General features: G+C 30.6%; 1 protein-coding gene across 4 annotated transcripts in view; it reads right to left on the reverse strand.

The window, feature by feature from the left end:
- The window catches only part of LOC127716576 (uncharacterized), a 148,138-nt gene that overhangs the window by 124,827 nt on the left and 5,728 nt on the right, over nt 1–17,583 (reverse strand). Inside the window, exons 1-3 of one of the 4 annotated variants that reach the window (XM_052222808.1) lie at nt 5,359–5,442; nt 3,021–3,141; nt 1,745–2,375 (exon numbers count right to left, since the gene is read on the reverse strand). The exons of 1 other annotated variant lie outside the window; for it this stretch is intronic. In XM_052222808.1, coding sequence (XP_052078768.1) covers nt 1,745–2,374 — 630 coding nt within the window. In that variant the 5' untranslated portion in view covers nt 2,375; nt 3,021–3,141; nt 5,359–5,442. Of the gene's footprint in view, nt 1–1,744; nt 2,376–3,020; nt 3,142–5,358; nt 5,443–9,733; nt 10,622–10,966; nt 11,031–17,583 lie in introns of those variants that run through there. 2 more of the 4 variants (XM_052222807.1, XM_052222809.1) reach the window with 2 other exon arrangements.

Consider the following 17,583-nt stretch of genomic DNA (forward strand, 5'->3'; position numbering starts at 1 on the left):
TTCACACAATGTGTAGTTTTGTTTCTCCATATTTTTGTGCGTCTCAAGACTTGTGGTTTATTATTTTACGATTAAATAACTCCAATTCAGAATTCAACCAATGAAAATGCTTGATTTGGTGTTTCAAGCACAAGTTTTATGATTGTAGGCTCTGATTGCAATAGCAAATCATAGACATTATTTCTCTATCATATGGAAAAAAATGTTTGTCAGTGCAAAATTTCAAACATTTTACTTTGGAATGAAACCAAACTTGACAGAATCATTTTATATCTTGTGATATTATGTATCTTTGTTTTTAAAATGTGTTGATGGGATAGACTAAGGGGGTTCCCTACGCAAAAAAATGAGTTTTGCTTATCGTATCAATTACAGCTTGCAGAGCTGATATACCACATTTGAAATTTAGTGCAGATCAGGTTGTTTTCCAATACTGTAAAATTCAGAAATTATTGCGATATTTTTCTTGATGCGAAAAATGCAACAGTATCGGGTATGCAATGTCAAAAACTTGCATTCATAATTTCAGTAGTGATATGTCTATAAAAATGCTTCAAACGCTTTCTTTAGACCTTGCATTTTTACCAGTAAAAGAGGGACGAAAGATACCAGAGGGACATTCAAACTCATAGATCGAAAACAAACTGACTACGCCATGGCCAAAAATAAAGAGACAAACAGACAAATAATAGTACAGATGACACAACATAGAAAACTAAAGTCTAAGCAATACGAACCCCGCCAAAAACTGGGGGTGATCCCAGGTGCTCCGGAAGGGTAAGCAGATCCTGCTCCACATGTGGCACCCGTCGTGTTGCTTATGTTATTACAAATCCGGTAAATAGTCTAATACGGTAGGTCACATTCGTAGAAAGGGAAGGGTATTGTAGTTACGACATAAAGAACATATCCTATATTATCTGTGAAACGGTTATTCCATAACGGTCAACCAACACGTGATGGCGTCCGTAAAATTTACGAAGGGATGATTTCAACTTTACCATTTGGAACTCTTGGTTTAATAGCTTCCTTGTGAGCAGAAATCCTCTATCAAGGAAATCATGATAGGAAATACAAGCCCGGAAATATCGGGAGTAAACGATGATTTACAATAATAATGCATGCATTAATTTCTGAATTTTCAGTATTGCTTTCTTTCATAATTTTGAGTAGGCAATGTTTTTGTGCCGATAACAAACTTTTATTTGGTCATTGTTTTCTTGCATGTCTGAGGTGGGCAGAAATCTGTTGTTTTTGCAGTAGGCTATTATATATTGTAACTTAAACTAGCTAAGCTTTATATCAAGAGGTTAAGAAAAGCAAAGATAAATGTCATGAATTTAATGTTGTCTCAAAACTTTCAATTGTTATTTGGTCTGATAACACAATTGTCATACTTCGATATTCTTTGACTTAAAATATAATCCCTACTGTAGACAGTGTACTACTGACAATGTTTTACATTCACCTTCCCAACTCATTTCATCATGATTTATGCATAAAATGTCAAGCAAGGAGGTCGAAATTTGATTGTAGAAAAATCGGGTATATGTTCTTTAAGGTAAAGTAGTTATTCGGTCCAGTTGAAAAAAGGTAAAAAAACTAGTACGCATGAAGCTGTAAAATTTGAATGAAGACCCGCTTACAATAAAATTGTTCTTATTTTAAGTAAAAGCCGATGTAGGCAAAAGTAACAGAAAAAATAATAAATCAATAAAAAATTAAAAGTAGTCGCGAAAGTTACCTCATCAAGCTTCTTATGAATGTCTAGTAGATTAAGGGTGTATTTGTTACACAAAGACTCATCCAATGGCCTACTCTCGATCCTCGTCATGTCATCTTGTTTACTAGGGTCAAGTTGTAGGACAAAGTTTGTTAGGTCTGTCCATAAGCTGTTGTATTCTGTCTGTGATATAGTGCCTGTGGTATTGTGACTCAAATAGTCATTCTTGTATTGCCGTAAGCTCTGTACTGCAGCATCATCAGCTGGTGTCAAATTATTGCAGTTCAACAAAATCAGGCTGGATAAGGTGATATCAAGATCTTCTATTTGAACAGGATTTGCTGTGAACTTGCAGTGACAATCATGTAGGACAAGGCCAGGTTTCTCTGAATATAACCGTTTCCATTGACAGTAGATGAGTGGTAAGGATTGATGGTTATAACAGTTTTGCGCATCGACACAGCATCGTGCATTTCTATGACGTAGATGAAACAGGATGTGTATTACTGACTGTGTGTTGAGGAAAGCCTGTAGAGATGTTAGTCCTTTACTGGTGTAGTCTCTTTCAAGTCTGGTCCTGAACAGTGGTGTTACAACCTCCATTATAACAGACCCTACTATAAAGTATCGTCGTTTATCATCCCTGTCCATCCTGTAATGTAAAAGACAACAAATAAACATAATGTCTAGTACAAAACTATTATAATCAAGAAGCACTTTGAATATAACTGCAAAACTAGAATATCTACTGCAGTGTAAAAAGTTAACGTCTGTATTACTTTTACTTCTGTATTTCTTTTACTTCTGTATTACTTTCCTTTCTGTATTACTTTTACTTCTGTATTACTTTTACTTCTGTATTACTTTTACTTCTGTATTACTTTTACTTCTGTTTTACTTTTACTTCTGTATTACTTTCCTTTCTGTATTACTTTTACTTCTGTATTACTTTTACTTCTGTATTACTTTTATTTTTATAAGTGCAGGAATGTATATTGTTGGAGAGGGTTGATAATCCTACAGTGTACATCTAATAAGTAAATGAAACAGTTGTTTTATTACTCTATTTTGATTGGACTTGGATATTGAACATATAAAAGTATTAAAATATTTTATGATACAAGAACCGTTTCTTTTCGTAAGCAGGAAACACCTGAACAATAAAATGATTAAAAACTGAAAAACAATACGATGACGTGAAGGGTGAAAGCGGTAGAATTTAACATTTATGTTTATTTTGATGTTAATTGTATTTCAATATATATCATTTTGTGCATTACTGAAGAAAAATATATACCTATTGTACTAACTCAAGGTTAACTTGACCTAGTTTTCAGACTCCACACTCTCGGTATTTCTAAATGAATATATAGCTTCTTTCAACTTAATACACAGGTTCCCTTTCAAGGATATATGATCTAAAATTTACAAAAAAACAACATGATCTTCATAGAGAAAGATAGCTAAAATTTTGCACTTCCGTTGGGTTTCATTAATATCCATAGTATATCAACTTTGGTGTGGATAGGGGGAAACATAAAATTTCAATACTTAACAAAATACAAATGTTCAGTTTCTTTGATACAAGCAAATGATGAACCACAAAAGTTTCCTCAAAGCAGCTGATTTGTCTTGAACCACTAATATTAAAACCAATGAAAATAAACGAATCCACAGTAGCAAATTGGAACACTGGCCAGATGTCAGCTTAAAACAACTGATGTGATCTGTTTTTTAATTACTCGTTATTGGTCAATTGTCGCAATTAATTTAATAAAGTGGAACAGTGTAGCAGTTACTCCAACTCCGCAATCAATATATTAAACGTGGCGTGTATGATGGCTTCTTTCAAGCTCAGACATTTTCACATATGTGGTAACATTTTCTGTGTTCGAAGTGAGACTCAACATTCCCCAATTTTGCAAACCCTGAAAAGCTTTTTGTGATGAAACTTCTCAAGATAAAATTTTTCTATTTTCACACAAAAAGTTATTTAGTAGTTCAGTTCTGTGTAAACAATAAATAACTCTATAGTTTTTACATCTTTGTTCTATGTTCCTCACTTTTTTAAATAAGAACAAATGGTTAAGCGTAATTACTAATTCCACTATCACTGCACAGAGATTTTTTGTTTACAAACATTCCATTTGAGGTACATAAGGGATATTGATCCATATGGTAAATCTATATCAAGAAAATATTATATATCTTTTGAATAAGAATTGACTTCTATTATGTATAAAAATAAGAAGATATGGTAAAATTATCAGTGAGAAAACTCTCCACCAGAGACCAATTGACATAGAAGTTAACAACTATAAGTCATCGTAAGGCCTTCACTAATTAGCAAACCGATACTGCATAGTCAGCTTTAAAAGGCCCCGAAATGACAAATGTAAAACAAACGAGAAAACTAACGGTCTGATTTATGTACAAAACAATGAACGAAAAACAAATATGATATAAAGTAACAAATGAAAACCACTGAATTACAGGCCCATGACTTGGGACGGGCACATACAGAATGTGGCGGGGTTTCAATTGTATGAAGGCGCAAACCCTCCCATGAATTGGGACAGTGGTGTAATGTCACATCACAAGAACAAACTATGCAAAACAATAAATGAGAAACAGCAAAAAACAACACCACTCAATTACAGGCTCCTGACTTGGAACAGGAACATATAGAATGTGGCGGGGTTAATCATGTTTGCGGGCGCCCCACCCTCCCCTTACCCGGAATTGTGGTGTAACAGCACAACATATGAACACACTAATAAAAATCTGTTGGAAAGGGCTAAACTCATCAGATCGATACAAAGCAGATAAACATGTAACAAAAACACAAACCAGGTGGCAGGGTATTTATACATCCCCACAGCAAAAAATACACTAAGTACAGATCTGAGAGTACTCGCAGTTACTGACAGGTAGTTCAAAGCCAATAACAACTAATAAAAAAAAAAACATGTAGCAAATAATAAAATATCAATCAGTCCACATCCAACTTCCAATGGTTTTAGTGTAGAGTCATCATTTATAGTAAAAGAAAACCATTACATTGTACAATGCCAAAATAAAGGTATTGAGATATGGTAGAACCGTGAATGTGCATATGTTCATGTATATAACAATAATATTAGTTTGGTTTTAATTTACTGAAAAAAAATCAATATTCAGCATATTATTTTTTATAGACAGTAACACTAGATGATGGGGTTTTTATTTTACATTCCTATAATGTTTTTTCTTTGGAAAATAACACTTAAAAAAAAAAAAAAAAAAAAATTAAGCCCTTTTCAAGAAATAAATATACTTTGATATAACCACGGTACTAATTAAATAAGATTTATAAATAAAATCTTGTTTCTGTACTTGGTGAAAATACAGTGGTCTGGGAAAATCATCAAAATATTGTTGCTTTATTAATATTACACCTTCAGATTGAAAAATTAAAGCAAGAAAGTATATGCAGTGATATATTTGAAAAACATTTTGTATATGGGGTATTGATATCAGATATAATAATTATCACTTGAACTAAAAATACAATATGTTTAGGGTCAATTTATCTCTGTCTTTTTGAACCTCTAGTTGTGCACTTTAACATTTAGTATAATAGTTTCTATACTCACATCAAACTATGCTGTTTTTCTATCTAATAATCACGTTTTATAATATAGCAAAGAAAATGAAACTTTCTTGTTGGCAATGTTAAGGTAGTATGGAAATACCCTTTTGTATTTATAACATATAAATTAAGTGATTTTTTTCAATACAAACTCATAAAACAAGTCAGATAGGTTTTGATCTGGTGCCATATCAGTTAAAATATAACAAACTAATCATGAATAAACCAATCTTTGTGAATACACAGCATTTGAATTATAGGTCTTAAAAATTATCGATAATATCTATATTTCTATTTATTTTGTATACTATATTTAATTCATCAATGAAAAACCAGAAAAAAAACTTAGGGTATGGATGTATGTAATTAATTTAGTAATAAGTAACATTTTAAAACTTGACTTTATTTTATTGTCCAAATTGATTTAATTGGACAGTGGTTTGAGAAAAGATTTATAATTACTGGAAATCCCCCCTCCTCCCCGCCCCCCAAAAAAATACTTAATGTGGAAAAAGTTATCAATGCAAGTCTTTAGCTCTTTAGCAAATTTTTGTTCAAACACGATTATATTAATTTCGGTACTTATACATCCTCGGATTTCAAATGTTTGGCTTTGAGCGTTCCTGATGAAGGTACATCCAGAAAAGCGCTTCGGACGCATGAAATTATTAAACGTGTTGTTTTCAATTTTTTACAGCACTGGGTCGATACCTCTGCTGGTGGACTATCAGTCCCCGAGGGTATCATCAGCTCAGTATTCAGTACTTCGGTACTGACATGATTTATAACAAACCTTTCTAAAATTGTCCGTTTATAAATTTCGAAATTTCAAAGAAACTAAGGTTTCAACTCCCGCAGGCAAAGTTGACCTTAGATGAATTTGGCAATTTTTTTAGGTATTTTTGGCATATAGCTCTTCAACTGTTTCGGTACTTATACATCCTCGGATTTCAAATGTTTGGCTTTGAGCGTTCCTGATGAAGGTATATCCAGAAAAGCGCTTCAGACGCATAAAATTATTAAACGTGATGTTTTCATTTTTTTACCCTTTTGAAATAGTTCTAGATGGAATAGAAATGAAATTAACACCACTTGTAATGTAATATTATATTAACGCATGTATTGTTTATAAATTTTCTCTTATAAAGACTGAAAATATTTTTTTGAAATTAACAAGAGTCTTTCTGACTGTCTTTAAAACATAGGCAGTAAAAAGGAAAACAAAGTGTGTATAGCTTTTTATAAGTTTTTAATACTCTTAACTTAGGAGGAATACTAAATTGAGGGATGCTTAAACATCGGTTTGTTGCATTTCAGCTTCATTAACTTCTTGGGAAAAGATGAAAATAAAGGTTAAATCCAATGTAAGATAATAATAGAAAGTTGCAATGAAAGGTCAGAACCACTTTAGTGTTTGTTAGGCAAAAAAATAATATATGATTCAATTATATGATAAACTGTTTAGATCTGAATAAAATCATCATAGATACCAGGATTGAAATTTTGTAACACCACACTTCTTCAGAACATATTTTCAGTTATAAAGAACAACACATTATGGGTATATGCAACAATATATGAATGAAAGGAAGTAATTGGAATAGGTCAATAACACAGAAAACCAGAAAGACATTTAGAAATCACCATTATATCTTCAGCAGTAGACATTTACTTTCTGGAACCTACAAAAATAGCAATCCATTATCTGTGGACTTGATAATAACACAAGTAACTATAGTGTATAGTTTGTTATGGACTAACAATAAGTAACTGCCAGAAACGTTATTGATTAAAAAAAATCCATATTCATGTAAATTTACACTAACTTCAGAACAAGTACTAGTTGAAGGCTCATTTTGATAGAGTTTCAGTATAAACCTGGAATTGTCAGTTGGGATACCTGCTGTTACACCTCAATATCTGAAGATATTACAAAACGTATCTCTGGACGTCTTAGGATTGTATTTTAAGGCATGTTGGAAATGAGAAAGGATAAAGCTAAATGTCTAGGCAAATTGTTGTAGAGTATGAAGAGTTGTGTTTGATTAAGCATTTATAGAAAGGGATAAGTCATTGAATCTAACATATACTGAGTATACCTTTAAGAATGTTTTTTCAGGGTATGTAAGTAGCTTTCAATTAAACAAATAATATATGTTTTTCAAAACCTCATATGAATATGTTTCATGACATTTATATTCTAGGGAGTAATTTATTGAAAAATTTAGGTGAGAGTTTATGTTAGAAATGTAGAACTGTTCTTATGTATATCAGAAATCGACAGCATAGAAGTTTGAGTGTTGTTATGGCTTCCATGCAAACTTTCCCACCCCCCAAAATAATAATCATTCATTTCAGTAAAGAACGAATAAGTTTAATTATCCATTTATGAAATATGTTTCACCAACACAATTATGTCATCCGTAGTGCCTAAAATGTAACACCAAACTATTTCAGACATTGTACGATTGTCAACTAAAAGTCACGAAAAGTTGCTGAAATACCTGGTTGACTCAGACTGATAACAAATTCAAAAGCAAATACGTCCAAGGTAACAAATAAAGGAATGAAAAAAAATATTATTCATATGTGGATTTAGAGGCAACTTTAGGTGCAATGGCTTTATCATAACTCACTGTACTTCCAATGCCTGTAAGAAATCATGGGTAAAATGGCAAGCTGAGATTAAAGGTTCAGGCAAAATCGTTTCAGTGTAATACAGCTGACTAATCTTCTTTGAGCCAACTCCATCAAATCTTTAAACACAATTAATGCAAATACAGGATATCCCTATTTATTTTCCGGGTTGGGGGGGATACAGGAGTATGGTTATGTTCCTTATATTATGCTGTCAATACTATGTAGACAAAACAGCTTGTTTTAAAAACACTCATAACTGTACGCTTAATATGTACGCTTTATATGTAGACGAAAACAAAATATAAGTGATGCAAAGATAGATGAACATATGTCTAAATGGAAACAATCAATCTAAACACAAATAATGTAGCACACCTCAACTTCCTTTTACTACAAAAATATAAGTATAAAACAGCATTGTAAATACCAGGAATAGTTTCAGAATTATTTTGTTGGGGGACATGCATAATTAAGTAAAATATCTATGTTTTCTGTTGATGAAATATTAAGTATAAAATGGCTGAGCAAAGCAAGGCAAACAAATAACTTTGTAAGATTTATTATGATGACAAGATGTTAAATTTTATTTTTCCGTTATAAACTTTTAAAAAGAAATAGGAATATTACATGCCATCTTCACTCCTAATCCTCCGAATCCTCCTTTGCATGCTGCATACTGTCTGTTGTCTTACTTAGCATTTTTGCTATTTGAAATGTCTATCTATTTATCTATCATAATTTTCAAAATAATAAGTAAAAACACTAAACATCGTTAAAAATCTACATTCACGGACAATAACTCCAATTAATAATCTGGAGAATTCAAACCCATCGTGATTAATGGGCAACAATTTTAAGAAGGATTCGTCGGGTGATTTCGACCATTCGACTGATTTGTAGCTCTATTATTGCTGATCACTTTTGCTATTTAAAGTGTATATTTCTTATGTTCTTTAAGATATCAAGCAAAGAAACATAAAAATGGTAAAAACTGTCTTTAAAGAGCAATAACTCCAGTAAGGAATCGTCGGACTATTTCAGCAGTTCGTCTTATTTAAAGACCTTAACTGATCATTTTTGAAAATTTAAGTTCATCTATATCTATTATAAAATAGGCAAAAAGAAAAAAAAAATGGTCAAATCGTCATTTTAGGGCAATAACTCCCATAAGAATTGATCTCACAGTTTTATGCAAGTAAACAATAGGTAGACCTAAACATTTTGAACATTTCTGTAACGTCAGATTTTCTCTGTCCTCGATGGTTTTAAAGAAAATAGGCGAAACATAAATTTTACTCCTATGTTTTATTTTTAGCTATGTTTGTCATGTTGTTTGGCAGTCGGGGTCATCGGACACATTCTTGAATTAGACACTTTACCCAAAAGATACGGGTGACGTCGTTTGATTATATTTGGCCCAGGAGTTTTAGAGGAGATAATTTTTTTTTAAATTTAACGGACGACCACGGATGGCAAACAACGGACGACGAACGTCATGTCATGAGAAAATCTCAGTTGACGCTGTGGTCCAAGTGAGCTTAAAGATAACAATAATGACTTAGTTGTACAGGTTATGATATTTCTGAGCATTTTCGAACTTAACTATTAAAATTTGGAAATATTGCATTTTAATGTATTTGAAATTAACTGTAATTTAAGATGTCACTTGTTTCTATTGGAATTATTTTATAGAGTCTATGTGTATCATCAACCAAAGCTAATAGCTATTATAAAAGTGATTCAATAAAATAAACCTTTACTTTCACAAAACATGTTTTGAGAATGCTAATATTCCTTGTATCGTAGACTGCATTATTTCTCATAGAAAACATTGAATATTCCCCAGTGTGCAGTCGTTGTGACCAGTTTTCTTTGTTTCGTACTATATGCTAGACTACAACGTTTGTTAAGTCCCTTAGCTGTAACAGTTTTATACTGTCTACTATCCGACGACACATGTTGTAATGAATTATCCTCACACAACACATACAGACTGCCATCTTGTAGCGAAGTCATCGTCCTCGGTTCTGATGATAATGTAAGGTTGTAATGTATATCATCCTTATAACTGTACCAGTACAGTTTTTTGTTGTTGTTGAAATATTTATCACAGTAGAATATGTTGTCACCATGACAATGTAATCTATAAGGACGACATTCAGTCACTATCGTCTTTAACCCCTTTTCTTCCTGATAATCAGTGATCATAAGGCCGTATGCACCACATGCAACCAACTTGTTTTCTATAGTTGTAATATCTCTCCACCTCCACATTCCAGGTACCGAAATTGATTGAAGTTTGAGTTTACTATTTATGTCATAGATGTCTATACATTCACTATTCATCAGTGTAACAGCTACTGTAAAGTTGTTCACTGATGTAACATAACATGGTCCACCCTGTACATTAATACTGTCTATCTGTAATCCTTCTGAGTTACAGATCAGTAGGTTGTAGTACTGCCAAGGAAAACAAATGACAAGTATACCATCATCCATCATTACTAAATCTGATGCAAATCCTCTTAAGCCATCAGAAATTTCTGATATCAGGTTAATCTTATGATTCAATTGGAAGACATCATGTCCTAGTTTGTATGGTTTGATTATGCATCGTTGGTCTTTTTCTGTAAGTAGCAAATCAATCATCGGTTGACTTTGAGGTTCAAACAAATAAAAACTGTATACGTAATCATTTACTTGTTTTTTAATGCTTGACAAATGTTGAATTTTGATGAAAACTATTTCAGTTTTCATTTGTGTGATATAAGTGGGTATTTTCAGTTATCAGAATCAATTAAACAGAGATAATATTTAATAATATTTTGAAAGAACAATGTTTTCAAATTGGAAAGTAAGGTTTTTGTTAAGTGATAAAATTGTATGTCAATTCATAGTAATACACTGTGAGTGTAGTACTTAATTGTAAATAACCTTTCTATATAATTTAATTACCATATAATTATACATACTATATAGTTCAGAGTTTCCAAACTGAGAAGTACATCGTTCTTTTCTGATGTATAGAAGTATTTCCTGTTAAATAATAAAATACATTTGATACATATTATGCAGCAAGCGAAATACAATAAGGAGGAATGAATATAGTTTTCACAATGTATATTACTTGCTCCTGATCCTATATCCTGTCGATACTGTGTACATATATTGTGGCACATGCGCTTCACAGACTGGTCATACATCTTTACACTAAGTCTGTTGGATAAGTACTGGTTGATATTTTAGTCTGGTAGAACATGATTTTTATCTTTGGTTGTTAGTGGCGTTGAACTAGTTTTTAGAGGTGGGACTCGTATATCGGTGTTTTGTGTCTATTGTTTTTATGTTACCAGTAGTTTTGTTTGTGTTTCGTACTGATCTATTCAGTTAAGTCATTTTCAACTGATTATTCTCAGTTTGTTTTTATGTTGTGCTGTTACAATACTGTCCTAAGTTAGGGGAGTGTTCAACTCTCACAAACATGTTTAACCCCGTCATATTCATTGAGAGACTGAAATGCAGTGTTGTCCTTGGTCCATGCTTTTCATATTTGTTTTTTTAATCAATTGTATTATTATACATAAGGCCGTAAATTTTCTCGTTTGAACTGTTCATATTGTTCTTGTCGGAGCTTTATATAGCCTGTAAAACGTTTAACCCCTATACAAAACACCCTCATGTTCTAGCCGCAGTAAAATATTCCAATTCTTTGCTAAGTCCACTCACTTTGTCAAACCTATCTAGATCAATTCAAAACTGGTATTTTTGACAATTAAACAGTCAGATTTGTTTTATCATAAATCTCTTTTTTTTTTCTTTTTTTTTTCACTCAAATTGATACTTTATTGCACAACTTGCTGTTAACAATAACACTTGATGTACAGCATTCCATCAAGTATCCCTGTTAATAGTGCCACCGAATATCCAGGGAGAATATTCAGTAGAATTAACAAAAAAAAATTCTATCAATATCTAATTAAATAAATTTTCTATTATAAATAGCTGTTTTAAATAGTCTACTACAAAATATGTTTATTTTTTTCTATATAAAATACTATATATTCATGTAACATTACACACGTTATCACACAAGTTCGTCAATATATTACGGAATTTATCACTATTTATTTCGGAATGAGTTTTTGTATACTATCTTAAATGTTCCAGAAACTAAATGCGGTCACTGGTCGATGACCTCGCACGTTTTTTGTGCTTCAAGTTGGGATTTACACAATTCTGCAATGTTTTGTAATTTGGAATAAAAATACGAAAAGGTGAGATGTTTTAATTATATGTTTTTATCTGTTATAAATCAAATGATTTGAAATAAATGTGTTATTCATTTGACCTACATAACGTTATGAACAATTGAACATGATCCCGTGTCGTGACCTTAAAATACCTATCAGCTATTTTGTAAACATACACATACTTGAATTTTCTGAAGTCATATTCGTACTACACACACACAGACAGATTCAAACATCCAAGATACACACACAAAACTCCTTCATAGTTGCATGTTTTATACATTTTAAGCATCACATTTGAAATTATATGCAGATAGGCTATAAAATATTAATTGCCTCAAATTTTCAAGAATAGCATCAAATTCTGTACACTTAGTTACTATATCTGCCCAGTAACATGGTATTAGTTATATTGTTCTTTATTTTTACCCCTTTTTCTTTATTTCTTAGCCAATTATTTTGAAGCAAATAAAGTATCCACACCCATATATACATACTTGAACAATGTAGACACACACACCAACACACACACACACCAACACACACCAAGTACAGATCTTTTCATATATATATTATAAGTAGATAATAAGTACTTGTATACCTTAACATTTAAGGTATCAGGTGCATTTATAAGCACATTGACAGCATATTGATATTACAAAATACTTTATGCTACATGTATATTTTCACATTTCTATAACATTACCTTAGTTTTTTCTCAAAATGTTATACACTTTTGTTAATAAACAGTTTATCTTCATGTTTACCAAACTATATAATTCTACTATATTATTTATTTCATATTTAAATATTTTCATTGTATCTACCCATTTAGATTTTTTATTCGAAACATAGTGTGCCTTATAGACTGAAAAGAACATTAAACTAAGCAAATGATTAAGTGCAAAGTAAGCTTTATCGTTAATTTTGTATCCTATGACAAGAGAACGGAGACTTATAACATGTTCTTCTATGCCAACTCTTTTGAGTAAATTTTAAATCTTTCATTGATTTCCAAAATATTTTATGATATTGACATGTAATGAAGGAATGGTTATAGTTATCTAGTTCATTGCAATAAGTACATAGGTCATTTTGTGCAATTTTCCACTGGAAAAGCAGCTGTTCATTTGGTAAAATAAAATGCATTAATTTCCATCTGAACATTTTTATTTTATTATCTTTTAGATACTCAAAAGTGAATTTAATAGAGTCTTTAAATTCATTTTTGAGACTTCCATTACCAAAGAGTCTTTCCCATTTAGCAAATCCAATTGGCGTTTCTGTTATTACTTGACCTAGCACTATTTTATATATGTCTTTATTATTGATAGTAAGGATATCAGTATTGTCTCGAAATTTGATTCTAGTTCGGTTAATATGAACATTAGTTTTGAATGATTCTTCTGATTTTAATATGTTGACCCATCGTTTTGGTATGGAATTTTTAATTTTTAAGATTTCTGCAATCCAATTACTTTTATTTTTCAATTTTGAAATAATTTTTTCTTCTGATATCTTCCCCCTTTTATCGATTATGTCATTAATATATAATATATCGCTGTCAATCCAGTTATCAAAGAACAAACATTTTCTTTGAAATTTTATAAATCTATTTCCCCATATTATTTGTTTTCTAATATCTAAATAATTCTCAATTTGATCATGATTAATATTGTTACAATTGTTAACATTTATCCATGTTTTTATCATCTCTTGATAGAAAATTGGTGTTTCGTTCCATATTTTTTTATCTAGCATTTTTATTTTATTCAAATTTATCTTGAAAATAAGTAAGTTTTTGCCAAATTTATTGAGGTATAGCTTTGGTAATACAGCCCAATTTGCATTCCCTGATTGTATTATTTTTATAATCCATTTTATATGTATTGATTTTATATACGACTCGATATCAATCATATTTAAACCCCCCTCTGAAAAATTTTTAGTAATTATTGACCTTTTTATTTTATCTTTTCCTCCCTTCCAAATAAATTTATATATTAAATTATTAATATTTTGTAGTTTATCTTTACTTATGATACTATTAGTTGCAATGTAAGTTATATTTGGTAGCAAAAGAGCTTTTACGATTAATATTTTTCCCAATTGGGTTAATCTTCGTTTTGACCATCTATCTACAAGTTTCGCTATTTTATCCATGACCTTTTCCATATTCAGTGTGTCACATTCTTTTCTGTCATAACCAAAGTAAATACCTAAGCTTTTAATTGGTTTATTTGTCCAATTTATATTTTCATATTTATCTTTTGAACTTTTTAATTTTCCTAACCATATCCCCTCTGTTTTATTTCTATTTAGTTTTAATCCTGAAAAGCTGCCGAATGTTTCAATTATACTAAGAGCCAGACTTATTTCTTTTCGTGACTGAAAAAAAAGAGTTGTGTCATCAGCTAATTGACAAATTTTTAAATTACATGATTTTCCATCTAATTTTATTGTTATTCCTTTAAAATCTTTATTACTTCTTAGCCTTATTGCCATTAATTCTACTGTTATGACAAAAAGAAGAGCAGAAATCGGACACCCTTGTCGTATACCACGATATATTTTAAACGGACCTGAAACCCACCCATTATTTAAAATACAGCCTTTAATGCCATTATACATAGTTTCCACCCATCTGATAAAGCCATTTTTAAATCCAAACTTTTTTAGCGTTTCTGTCATAAATGTCCATTCCAAAGAGTCAAAAGCTTTACTAAAATCCAAAAAAAGTATTGCTCCTTCTATGTTAAATTTTTCAGAGTAATCTATAATGTCTTGTATTTGTCTAATATTAAAACCTATGTATCTATTTTTGACATATCCAGTTTGATCTAGACTAATTTTTCAGTCTCTGTGCCAACACATAAGCTAGTAATTTCGTATCAATATTCAATAATGTTATAGGACGGTAGTTATTTAATGAAAAAGGGTCATTCTTTTTAAAAATAAGCGAAATAGCACCTTTCTTTTGAGAATTTGTTAATTCTTTTTTTTCAAAATTATTATTGAAAACCTTGACCATAATATTCTTTAGACTACCCCAAAATTGTCTATAAAATTCTACTGTCAGCCCATCCAGACCAGGGGATTTATTTAATTTCATTTTAAATATTGCATCTGTACATTCAGTTTCTGTTACATTCCCTTCACATTGAATACTATCCGAGTCTTTTAGTTTTTTTGGTATTTCTGTTTCTTTAATATACATTTTAACATCATTATCATTAGGATTAGTTGACTCGTAAAGCTTTTTGTAGTATTTCACTTGTAAATTTAGAATTTTATCTTGGTCAGTTGTCGTAGATCCATTTTCATCATATAATTCAGTTATGATCTTTTTTGTTTGACGACTTTTTTCTAGTCCCAAGAAGTATGCACTATTTTTTTCCCCTTCTTCAAACCATTTTACCCTTGACCTAATATTTTGCCCTTTAATTTTATCTTTATACAAACCCTCTAACTTATTTTCAACCTTCTCAATTTCTATTTTTAAGTTTTGACTTTTATCAATACCATTATCTATTTCATTATTAAGATTATTCAGTTGTTTTTCTAGAATATTAATTTCATCCTTTTTTAATTTAGCTTTAATTTTACAGTAGTCTAAACTTGCATCCCTTACTTCTATTTTCAAGTTATCCCATAGTATCCCCAGATCATTGCAGTTGAATGAATCTTTTTCATATTTAGATATCAACTTTTTGATTAAAATTGTGTAATCTTCATTATTTAAAACACTTGAATTTAATTTCCAATAGCCTCGTCCCTTATTTCCTCTGTCAGTATTAATTTTTAATGATACCGCATTATGATCAGTTAGTTTTTGGATTATAGGTCTAATGTCACAACTTTTACAATTTTTTTGTACTTCTTTTGATATAAAGAAATAATCAATCCTTGTGGCTTCTGATCTATCTTTTCTACACCAGGTAAATTGTCTTGTGTTTTTATTTTTGATTCTCCAAATATCTATTAATTTGGATGATTTTATCAGCCCTTTCAAACTTGTTACTGGTTTATCAAATTTTTTGGAGGATTTAGTTTTGTTTTTTGTATCAGTCAATGACCAAATATCATTGAAATCGCCCCCAAGGATAGTTTGGCCTAGTCCATTTTTATTTATATAAGATTTAACTTTTTTGAAAAAACTATTTCTTTCTCTTAATCTATTTGGAGCATAGATATTAACTAGTGTGTAGATATTTTCATTAATTTTAATGTTAATTAAGATAAATCTCCCTTCAGAATCCTTGTGTTCATCTATAATTTTGAAATGAATTCCATCCCTTAACCATATTGCTACCCCACGCGAATTACTTGTTCCATCACTTCTTGAAAGATTTTCAACAAATTCTTTATTCAAAGTATCTTGCATTAAATCTGTGAAATGAGTTTCTTGAATAAATATTATATCACATTTTTGTTGATTTGCCCAACTAACTATTTTAATTATTTTGTCAGGTTGCTGCAGGCCATTAGCATTGACCGTGCATATATGCAGATATTTATTCATGGTGGATTATAGTTAAATTTATTTATCTTCCTGAACTCCAAGCATGGTGAGTAATTATTCTTATTATCTCTGTAGTATTTTATCTTCAGCATTATTTGTTTATTACTTTTGATTGTGCCTACATTTATTTTAACTTTGAATTCTTTTATTTTTTTCCTTTTATCCGTTTCATAGACTTTACATGCTTGGATGATTTCTATTAGATTATCAGATCTGAGATATTTACCTGTGGAGTTGAAATCTACATCTTTGTTCATATGATTCTTTAAATGGCTGTCTAATATTTTGAGCAGTTCTTTATCACAAGCATTAACATATCTTACTTGATTTTTTTTGTACTTAGTTTTTGATAATCTGTGATTAATATATTTATCACTTTTATAATGTTTATTCTGTAAGAAATTTAAACACCTGCTCCCCAGGTATACTAGTTCTCTATTTACAATTGTATTCGATCTATATTTTGACCTCATCCTATTTATAGCCTGTCTGGTCAATGTTATTTCATCTAGTTTTGAGGAGTTCATTTTAACTTTGCTTAATTTGTTGTGAATAGAGCTTTTTATGTTTATTTGTAAGATGATACATAAACACCTATTTAGTACATTAAAATACAATATACTCCACACATACATTTTGTATAACATGATTATCAAAGTTATTAAACAAATAACTACTTTTACACAGCATACTACTTTATTAGCTAGGCTTTCAGAGTAACACTTCTTTCCCTTTTTCTTACATATTTTTACATTCTTATACATAATTTCATACATATTGTTTTTATTTCCATTTACAAATTGATTAATTGTTTTAT

Source organism: Mytilus californianus, unplaced genomic scaffold (genome assembly GCF_021869535.1).
Source record: "Mytilus californianus isolate M0D057914Y unplaced genomic scaffold, xbMytCali1.0.p SCAF_9, whole genome shotgun sequence".
Classification (NCBI taxonomy): Eukaryota; Metazoa; Mollusca; class Bivalvia; order Mytilida; family Mytilidae; genus Mytilus; species Mytilus californianus.